The sequence below is a fragment of the Aplysia californica genome, unplaced genomic scaffold (genome assembly GCF_000002075.1).
Source record: "Aplysia californica isolate F4 #8 unplaced genomic scaffold, AplCal3.0 scaffold00176, whole genome shotgun sequence".
NCBI classification, from domain to species: Eukaryota; Metazoa; Mollusca; class Gastropoda; order Aplysiida; family Aplysiidae; genus Aplysia; species Aplysia californica.
In genome coordinates this window covers 154,391-165,283 of record NW_004797446.1, presented here as the reverse complement: position 1 = coordinate 165,283, position 10,893 = coordinate 154,391, and the positions used below count along the sequence as shown (strand labels likewise).

Below are 10,893 nucleotides of genomic sequence, written 5' to 3'. Positions count from 1 at the left end.
GTGTGTGTGTGTGTGTGTGTGTGTGTGTGTGTGTGTGTGTGTGTGTGTGTGACAGAGTGAGGCATTATTTTGCAAGAGTAGGAGTAGGAGAGAATATTGTTCGTAAATGGCCTCTTTTTCAAATACAAAATCAACCGTCTTGGTCAGCGTCAGTGGCGACGCACAGGCTTTATACCATTGAACGTACAGAGTAGAGGGAGCTTTTAACTCTTTGACCACACAGCGGACTCTTATATCCGATCACGAGCAAACCAAAGGAATCAGCAGCACGACCTGGCAATTTCACAGCATATGACAGCATGTTGCAGTCTGTCATTTGAGTTTCAGATACAGAAGGTTGAAGTGAAAAATCTGAATAAGTAACTAGGTCATGCTTCTTTTTTTTTTATACCCTTAAAACAGTGCGTCTTCGAGTGTTGCCCAATTACCAGATTGTGTAGCCACAATGGGTTACAGTAAAGGTCTAGTTGAGGTCTCCATTTGGAACTTACTTAACCCTATCTGTACGTCGTGTTTTACTATCGTATCCATACGACACGGGGAACTCTGTGCCACCACTTTCCGAAGAGGAAATTTACTCGTTAATCCGATCCGTACACTTTGCATAGCAGTCTGTCAAAATGATTTTTTGAGAAATACCTAACGTTTTAGAGAGATCTTCACACTAAAAGTTTTCTAAAATGTGAAGATTACAACCCCGGGGAACAAATTGACCTCAGGGCATGCAGATAGGGCTAACCTGCTACATATGTCCCAGGTCTTCACTCTTTGTGGTACCAACATGGGAGAAGCTATGACGTCATGCGTGGAAGACCATTTGAATTTAATTTAAGAAGGGAGTATTCAACTAGACCTTTGAGGCTCTCCCCCCCCCCTTTTCATGTTTTCCTTAATAAAGGCAATAAAGAATGCAGCATACAATATTTGGTACCACCCACCTTAGTGTGACTAAAGCCGAGATCATGGCAGGCCTGCATCACACCACAAGCACCAGCCTCAAAGTTGGTGTTCTGGGACCAAATCAGCCGATTAGCGCTCACGAAACACTCGTAAGCGTCATAGATTGGCATGTTTTGGATCTGTGAAGATTGGAAGTGTCTTTATTATAAGGGCAGGAAAAAGTTACAGACGAGACAGAATTCAAACTGCAAAGTGATTGTGAGTGTATATATATATATATATATATATATATATATATATATATATATATATATATATATATATATATATATATATATACATTATTACAGCAATATGATGGTTAAGGAGAACATGCGAACATTGAGTAGTCAAGGGTGTCATCTGGCTTTTGTGTCTGTTGACAGTGCTCCATTCTGATTCAGTGTTCGCGCTAGATTCAGGGGATTCAAGATAGATAGATAGATAGATAGATAGATAGATAGATAGATAGATAGGTAGATAGATAGATAGATAGATAGACAGATAGGGTAGATAGATAGATAGATAGATAGATAGATAGATAGATAGATAGATAGATAGATAGATAGATAGATAGATAGATAGATAGATAGATAACAATAAACCATAATAAAGCTAAGTACACTTACAGCAACGAGTTGGTAAAAGGCGTGGTTGAAGACACCGCTGCTAAAATGCACGTCCATTCTGCTTGTGTAGTCCCTGACGTGCATGATAGAAACGCCGTCATCAGGTGGTCTGATGAAGTAGCGCAGAGGTCGGTTGCCTTTAAACAGTTCGAAACCAACCTGGGGATTTACGGGGAAGAGAGGGGAGGGTATTGTGTTAAATATTGTTGTGGGAACAATTAGAATATGTGAAGCGTGCTGACAAAATGAGTTACTTCTCGGATTCAAGCCTTATGGAAGTAGAAACATCATGCTTATAAGCGAAGTTTTACAATTTATAAGTATGAAATAATAAGAGGCATGTTCTACATAAAAGTAGAGCATCAATAGAAGAACTACTAATTTGACCTCGGTGTTGATTTTGTGCCAATATTTCCTTCTGTGGACTGCGAGAAGTAACTCATTTTGTCAGCACGCCACACATATATTTGAAATCGTCTAAGACGGCCACCTATAGTCGAGGAGAAAAGCGGCTGTTATAGATAGGTGGATGTCTTAAATAAAGACTATAAAGTAAAGGGAAAAATGCAAAGAGTGGGGGGATGGGGGTTGGAAGGTAGATGTGTGTACAGATGACTTTCTTATTTAGGTGGCCGCTAGAGCACTGCATTTCTAGAGATGAGAGTAGAAAAAACAGGAGAAGATGGGAAGGCAGAGGCAGAGGCAATACAACTGTGGGAATTATCGTATCACATTATAATGAACACCAGAGCTGAGGATAGAAGATCAAGAGTATTTACTGGGTGGGCAGTGTGTGTGACTAGTTTTTAGTTCTTGTTTGTCTATTTATTTATTTTTGTTTGGGTTGTTTGTTTTGTTTTGCTTTCTGGGGTTTGTTTGTTTTTTGTTTTTGTTGTGTGTTGTTTGATTTTGTTGTTTGTTTTTGTTGTGTGTTGTTTGATTTTGTTGTTTGTTTGTTGTTGTTGTTGTTGTTTTTTGTTGTTGTTTTTTTTTTGCAGGGGGGCTACTACGGTGTTTTATGTTCCCAACAACATAATTCCGATCATTTGTGAAGCGTACTTACACTCCAGACTGAGAGGTATACAACGTTCAAACAGAGGAAGACACTCGATAAAAAAATTCTCTCCACGCGGGAACCGAACTCGGATTTCTTGTGTCCACGGTGAAGCACATAACTGCTAAACCACGGACGATGGCAATGTACTTGCGTACGTCTTCAAGCACGTAAGGGCGCAGGGCAGGGACCCTCTGAAGGACGGGAACCATCAGAGAGCCAGTAATAATATGGTTGATGTTTTGTGTCCTTATGGTCATGTATAATCCTCTCTTTTTCTCCCCACGATGCTTGAGCCCTCCCTTAGCTCAGTTGTTAATACGTTGGGCTTCGATACAGCTGAGGACGTGCCGTTAGCTCAGTTGTTAACACGTTGGGCTTCGATACAGCTGAGGACGTGCCGTTAGCTCAGTTGTTAACACGTTGGGCTTCGATACAGCTGAGGACGTGCCCTTAGCTCAGTTGTTAACACGTTGGGCTTCGATACAGCTGAGGACGTGCCCTTAGCTCAGTTGTTAACACGTTGGGCTTCGATACAGCTGAGGACGTGCCGTTAGCTCAGTTGTTAACACGTTGGGCTTCGATACAGCTGAGGACGTGCCGTTAGCTCAGATGCTATGAGACCGACTACTGAGTGGATGACCCAGGTTCGAACCTCAAATGGGGTGTTCTGAAAGTGGGTTGTTTCGGAGAGTTTTAAAAGGCTCTCTACCCATTCGGCTTGGCTCTATCGGGGATTGACGTTGAATTCGGAGGTGGGACCTCTTAAATAACCTTACAGTGTTGAAAGGGATGTTAAACTTAATAATTCATAATTTCCCATTTTCGATAAAGTTGACTCCAGGTTCTAGTCTCTTAAGAAACGCTAGTGAACTTGAGTAGCTTGGGGAGTTTTGTGTGGCAACCTGCCTGACTTGGTTCTGTCGAAGATGGACGTTAGACCAGAAATGAAATTCTGCCTCTTAGACATTCAATTCTTCAACAACAACAAAAAGAAATACGACCTAAAATCGTTCATATATTTTAGATTGTGACTTCATCTTGCTGGATTGTGCCGCTCTCGCAAGCAATTCAAATAAGTTCAAATTTGGGGACTGTTTTTTTATTTTTACACCCTCCCAAAACTCTATCAAAGATACACCTTTCAGCATCACCACAAAGCAGTGTAGTGTAATACTATGGTCAAAGCTTATAATTTCTTGTTTTGCACGACAAGGAACTTACAGTGTTCTCAAAGAGCAGTAATTATTTAGCAGACAAATTTAAACGTCTTCATTGGTGTTGAAGGTGACATTTGAAACCATGGAGCTACCAGCTTCGGACCTATGAATTCATGTGAAGCCCTGAGAAAACATCATAATTTCTCTTTCTCCTCAATTGAACTGATACTGCAGAATAGGAAGGGGGTAAAATATTAGAGAAAAAAAGTGTTGAATTTCCTCTGGTTGTCGACAAGAAAAAGAAGCAAATATTTGCCATTTTTTAAACACAGAATGGGAACATTAACCCCCTCCTCCGTCAATCGCAAATACTTCTATTTAAGATATATGGCTATTTTTTTATCGAAACCAAGACAAATGAACAAACTTTAAGATGAAGCCAAAAACTCCAAAAGCCTAAAAACTGACGATCGTCTAAGTACACCGCATCGTAACATAATTGTGAAGCAGCGTGGTGGAATCAGGCTCTCGTCAATTTTTGGGCAAGTAGAGCTATTCGTATCCTCTTAAAGCTTGTTCACTTGTCTTTATTTGGATGAAAAAACTATCCATTTATCTTGAATACAAGTCGAGATATTTGCGAAAGAATGAGATGGGGGTCACCTGTTTTCAGAGGTAAAATTAGTGAGAAAATGGCCGCTAAAGATTAGTTATTTCCTTAACTTAATAGTCCGTAGTAACTGAAAATTTATAATTTTTGAGTCTTTAATCAACGTTTTTCAGAAATGAGTTTTTTAATGGGTATGAAAGGTGTTGAGCCAAAAAACAAAAATTTGATAAAAATTCACAATCCTGGGGGAAAAATGCAAGTTTCTTCGCTTTGATTATTTTGACGAGAGCCTGATTTCACCACGCAGCCTCATAATTGTTGAATACCTTCCAGTCGTTGTTGCCCCGGCCAAATATTTCGGCCACTTCTCCAGACATGTCCGAGAAAGCTTCGTTGATGCCACCAGATTGACCACTAAAGTCAGAAAGATTTTTATCATTAAAATGTACGTTGGTATCAGGGAACATATCAAGGTGTCATAGTTGTTTAAAAATCTATTTTTTTTTAAACCAACATCATCAACATGATCATAATCATTATCAGCAGCAGCAGAAGTAGCATGAAATTGTGTACAGAGAATCCATCATTTGAGGAAGCGAGACGAGAGAAAAAATTGGTACAGACTTGGGTATACGTGGTTTCATAATAATTTTATAGAGAGATTCAACATTACGTCAAGTGGGCTTCGTAAGGAACGTGATAAAAATCATCATCGCCATCATCATCATCATCATCATCATCATCATCATCATCATCATCATCATCATCATCATCATCATCATCATCATCATCATCATCATCATCCTCACTAATAATAATAATCATCATCATCATCATTAATAATCATCATCATCAGCAGCAGCAGCATCAGGATCATCATCATTTTATAGTGCAACAAGAAAAACAAAACGTTTATGGAGACTTGGGTATTTTGGAGATATTAGGAAGTTAAAAAAATGTTCGACCTTTCGCCCTTTTCAGGTTTCATCAGGAAGATGTTTAAGAAAAAAGAAAAAAAAAACACCATTCTCCTATTCTTCCTCGTCTTCATCATCATCATCATTCTTTTTTCACAATTCTTACCACTAGTACTATTATTATTACCACCATTATTGTTATATCACTACTATTATACATGTAGTTATAAATATCATTTTTAAAAATATATATATATATATTATTATTATTATTATTATTATTATTATTATTGTTATTATCCTTATTATTATTGTTATTATTATTATTGTTATTATTATTATGATTATTATTATTATTATTATCATTATTATTATTATTATTGCTATTATTACCATTATTATTGTTATTATCATCGTCATCATCATCATCATCATCATCTTCATCATCATCATCATCATCATCATCTTTACTCTTATTATCGTTGTTAACAAGTTTATCATTATTAACAAGTTTATCATTATTGCTATGATTTTTATTTTTATTTTAAATGTTATCCATTTTATCACGTCGTTGCCGTCGTTGTTACAGTTGTTGTTGCTGTTGTTGTTGTTGCTGCTGCTGCTGCTGCTGTTGCTGCTGCTGCTGCTACTGCTTCTGTTGTTGTTGTTGTTGTTGTTGTTGTTGTTGTTGTTGTTGTTGTTGTTGTTGTTGTTCTACTATTATTGTCCATATTGTAATCATGTTACGTTTTTAATTTCAATCATCCTTTTAAGATATATGGCTATTTAGTTTTATCGAAACCAAGACAAATGAACAAACTTTAAGATGAAATCAAAAACTCCAAAAGCCTAAAAACTGATGGTGCTGCAACCGTCCCCGTAGTACATGTCCGTGCCATCCCAGAAGGCGTTAAAACATGTCTTAAGAAAGGTTCTTGAAAAATGGGTATTCATATGTAAAGCGCATTGAGCTTCTTTTTTGGAAATGCGCATATAAATGTTATATATTATTTTATATTATTATTGTTGGTGTCGTTGTTGATCAGACATCATATTTTGTTTTCTTGCTTGATGATCTGACGCGCGCGCATGTTTTGATATGACCTTATGCAGTTGCGAGCGCCGTAAAACAGAGCTCCGTAAAACGCTTACAAAAACAAACAATGAGTGGGCGGTTGGCAGGTGCTCTGCTGTAGTTTCCTTCTTCTTTCCTATCAAACATCTATCGTCCTTATCTCCCCTCCTTCTTTTCTTTATGTTTGTTACTCTCTTGTAAAACCTCTAATCTTCTGACGCTCATATTGTGATCTTATGCAGTTGCGAGCGCCGAAAAACCTCTACTAAACCCCCCCCCCCCCCCCCCCAAAAAAAAAAACCCAATGATCTCACCTGTAGATCAAGTCACTGTTCCGTGAGGTGATGCCGTGACCCAACTCGTGCGTGACAACGTCTTGGCTGACGAGGGGGTAGAAGGTGCGGCAACCATCCCCGAAGTACATGTCCGTGCCATCCCAGAAGGCGTTGTCGTAACAACTGCCATAGTGAACCACTAAACGAGGTGCGTATGGGAGTGCTCTGAAGTTGTACTTTTCCTGTGGGCGGAACGAATGGTAGACTGTTCATTCATTCATTCTTTCAATCATTCATTCATTCATTTATTCACTTATTTTTTAAATCATTTATTCATTCATTTATTCATTCATTCATTCTTTCATTTTTTCATTCATTTATTCATCTTTCATTCATTAATTCATGTGTTTCATTCATTTATTCATCTTTCATTCATTCATTCAATTTTTCATTCATCCAGCCTTTCATTAATTCATTAATTTATTCATTCATTGGTAAGTATGTAGAGTGTAAGATACAGTGTAAATATAGTACCGTAGGCCAATGACTTTCAATAATTGATGTCAACGCACCGATCATTCCTTTCATCGACAGGGGGCCCAGCTAGTTTACCATAAATACTGACAAACAATACCTCATAGAGAGTGCCTGTGATTGTGCCGAAGTGCAGAGCGTCATTGGCCACTCCAAACGCCTCGTTCACGGGATCGGAAAAGCCTTCTGAGCAAGGGAATGAGATTGTTGTTCGTTTCGTCCTGGAGTTGGACTGCTCGTTGTCCACGACCTGAAGATGCAATAATGATAATGATAATGATAATGATAATAATAATAATGATAATAATAATAATAATAATAATGATAATAACAACAACAATAATAGGACCAATAATCATAATCATAATAATAATAATAATAATAATAATGATGATGATGATGATGATGATAATAATAATGATAATGATAATAATAATAATAATAATAATAATAATAATAATAATAATAATAATAATAATAACAATAATAATAATGGTAATAATGATAATAATGATAATAAATGAGAAGAAGAAGAAGAAGAAGAAGAAGAAGAAGAAGAAGAAGAAGAAGAAGAAGAAGAAGAAGAAGAAGAAGAAGAAGAAGAAGAAGAAGAAGAAGAAGAAGAAGAAGAAGAAGAAGAAGAAGAAGAAGAAGAAGAACTGTTTATGTCCTGACGGGGCGCTCAGTAAACTAAAAACAAGGTAAAATCGTACGGTACATACATTTGTGTATCGGTTAGTCATAGTGCAGGTGTTTCCAACCACTTGCGGCTTCAGACATAGTCCGTTGGTGTTGTATACAGTGCGGCCTGTCTTGGGGTTCCCGCCAACTCCAGCGACGCTGGGACTGCACGCTATCAAGAACATACGATTTAGAGATTGTAAATTAAATATCATTGAATTAATCTTACTATCATCATCATCATCATCATCATCATCTTCATCATCATCATCATCATCATCATCATCATCATCATCATCATCATCATCATCAATGTTAGGAAAGCAGAGTAGGAGGGAGAGCCTTGCTTGATTTTCAGACAAAACAATGATGTAAAAATGTAAAATGTTTAAAAATTGTTTAATTGATAAAGCTCAACGTTTCGCCTCTTGGGTTTCCTCAAGAGTAACTGAGAGTAAAAAAACTAAATGGGTGCTGTATCATAGCAGAGGAATGGCCATCATTATCATTATCATCATCATCATCAGCAGCAGCAGCATCAGGAAAAGTCGGTTTCGTACGGGCACCGATTTAGCAGACCACCTCCCCCCTGAGGCAGAGAATTGATGGCCGATCAATCTGGTGAGAGCTTGTCCATGGGAGACCCGTGGCGAAATCGAAATCCAGACAGAACTGAAAGGAGTGAAGAGCAAAGGTTTGATCCTGTAAAGGCACGTGAAGCTGCAGAGGATGTGATCAAAGAAGTTGGTGACGATGTGACCATTTTCACCGATGGATCGGCTGTCGCAGGATACCGTGAAGGTGGAGCAGCAGCAGTGGTGATAATGAATGATGAACCACCACGAACAGAAATCATTAAAACTAAAGGTGCATTCCTTACATCATCTTATGACGAGGAGTGCCAGGCAATGATGTCTGCTGCACAATGGATTGCTGACAATTGCCACGGTAGAACCAATGTGCTGATCTTGACGAACAGTCAGTCCCTCTGCAAGGGACTGCTAAGCAACAGCTCGGACATAAATTATTTGCCCTGCAAGTTCAGTGAAGCCACAGCCACAATAAACATTCTGTGGATTCCAAGCCGTGTTGGAATCGAAGGAAATGGGACAGCAGACCTAGCTGCTAATGAAGCCAGAGAGATTGAAGGAGACAGACGACCAACAACATACAGAGGATTCTTTCCAATGATCAAGAGGGAAATTAGAGACCCACCATGCAGAGCTAAGTACCAGCACCAGGAAGATGTGTATTCTGGGTACTCCAATAAGCGGGAACAAAATATCACATGTCGCTGGGACCAGGTTGAGCTAGCGAGACTGCGAGCGGACCATCATTGGAGCTTGAGATGGTAGAAGAACTTTGTAAATGAAGAGCTCAGCCCACGTTGCCGAAGATGCGGCCATGAAAAGGAGGATGTCAAACATATGTCTGACTGTCCCGGAACAATGGCAATTCGAATGGAGTTATTTGGCCGAGTGGAGGGGCCGCTAAGCAATGGAGCCGAAAAAGAGCCTCGCTCTCGCTCGAAGATTTCTTCGTGGAGTCCGCCAAGTCCATAAAGGAAACAAACAAAAATCATCATCATCATCATCATCAAAAGCCAGATCTGAAGCAGACATCAGCATTCAATATTATTATTACCTTGGTCTGTCCCCGTCACTCGTCTGTTCAATTTTCTAAGTTAGTTGTTCTCGGTCAAGGTCTGCCGTTTTTTGCTTTCCATTTTTCCAATGAGGGCAGGGTGTTCAGAAGCTTTATGTTGATTAAAGTGCCCCAAAAAATCTGCAATTTGTCTCTTCGTAATTGCTTTTCAAGATCTTATCCAGCGTGTTTATTTTTCTGTTTCAACCCTCATGAGTGTCAATTTCTGGCAGCACTGGTCCGAAAGCTTGTAACCATATTTGTTTCTCTTATTTCATCATCTTATTTCGTCAATTCACTCATGTGTGAACAGGTACTCGGTCATAAACAGCAAAAGATCTTGTCAGTATGTTAGTGTTTTAGTTTTAGCTCCTGCTAAATACCTGCTTGCACCATACGAGTATACTTCCCAGGAAGTTGAGATTATTTCAGAATGCTATCAGGTAATCAGGTCTGCTGAGATAATACTATAATATTATTAAGTGCATAGAGCTTGCTGCTAAGAGGGAATTTGCGCTATACAAATGCAATATACCATTATTGTTAATGAAATAATAAATAACATTTTGTATAGAGTGCATATCCCCGATCGACAGCAAGCTTTATGTACATTATGCATGCACTGTATTATTGCCCCAGCAAGCCCTAAAACTCTCAGATACATCCTCGGCTTCCAGGGAAGCATGCAGTGCAAAACAGTTGATTGAGCTGTGAAACACTTTGAAAAACTGACAAGATTTTCCGTTGTCTATGGCTGGGCACCCGTTCTCACGTGGGTGAAGTGATGAAAATTTTTTATATAATGACTTTCCCAATTACACAACGTCGAAACACCGGATGGGATTCGAACTCACTAACTTACGGTTGGAGTACAAGACATGACCTCTAAGCCATCGACGCCACACAAATGTTACTATCATCATTAACTTATACCCTTAATTAAAAGGAACATGATTAGCAGAAAATTAAATGAGCTCTGAACACACAGAATTCGTTGATTTGAAACCTGAAAGCTTTAGAAAGAATAATAAGATATACACGCTTGTTTCGTTTACTTCTTCTTTGCGTAATTGCGTACCTCTTATGTCGTTTGCCGCTAAAATATACGGCGGTTCATGTCATCGGCGTCACGCACTTAATAAATCCTGTATGAGCTGTTTCAGAAGGTGCCATGAGTCCTTTTCACATTAAACCTTGTTGGCTTCAGAAGTTAGGATTTATCCTTCCTTCCCCTTTCCCTCTTAAGTCTTTTCCTGAACATTTACTTAGACACCCATCCATGTTCTCCTAGTTTTTCGAGCGCTCTCTTTATAAAAATACAGCAACACGCTAACAGTAACACGCTTACTCATTCATTCAGTTTCACTCTCTCTCT

The 10,893-nt window shown here is 38.7% G+C and overlaps 2 protein-coding genes across 2 annotated transcripts in view; both read right to left on the bottom strand.

The window, feature by feature from the left end:
• Positions 1-8,048, bottom strand: part of LOC106011757 (elastase-like) — a 15,236-nt gene extending 7,188 nt beyond the window's left edge. The window contains exons 1-6 of the mRNA XM_013082472.2: positions 7,916-8,048; positions 7,294-7,443; positions 6,699-6,901; positions 4,719-4,806; positions 1,569-1,727; positions 939-1,079 (exon numbers count right to left, since the gene is read on the bottom strand). Coding sequence (XP_012937926.1) covers positions 939-1,079; positions 1,569-1,727; positions 4,719-4,806; positions 6,699-6,901; positions 7,294-7,443; positions 7,916-7,936 — 762 coding nt within the window. The 5' untranslated portion in view covers positions 7,937-8,048. The remainder of the gene's footprint in view (positions 1-938; positions 1,080-1,568; positions 1,728-4,718; positions 4,807-6,698; positions 6,902-7,293; positions 7,444-7,915) is intronic.
• LOC106011749 overlaps positions 7,966-10,893 on the bottom strand; it is a 9,919-nt gene continuing 6,991 nt past the window's right edge. Inside the window, exon 5 of the mRNA XM_013082462.1 lies at positions 7,966-8,046. Within this exon, the coding sequence (XP_012937916.1) occupies positions 7,966-8,046 (81 nt within the window). The remainder of the gene's footprint in view (positions 8,047-10,893) is intronic.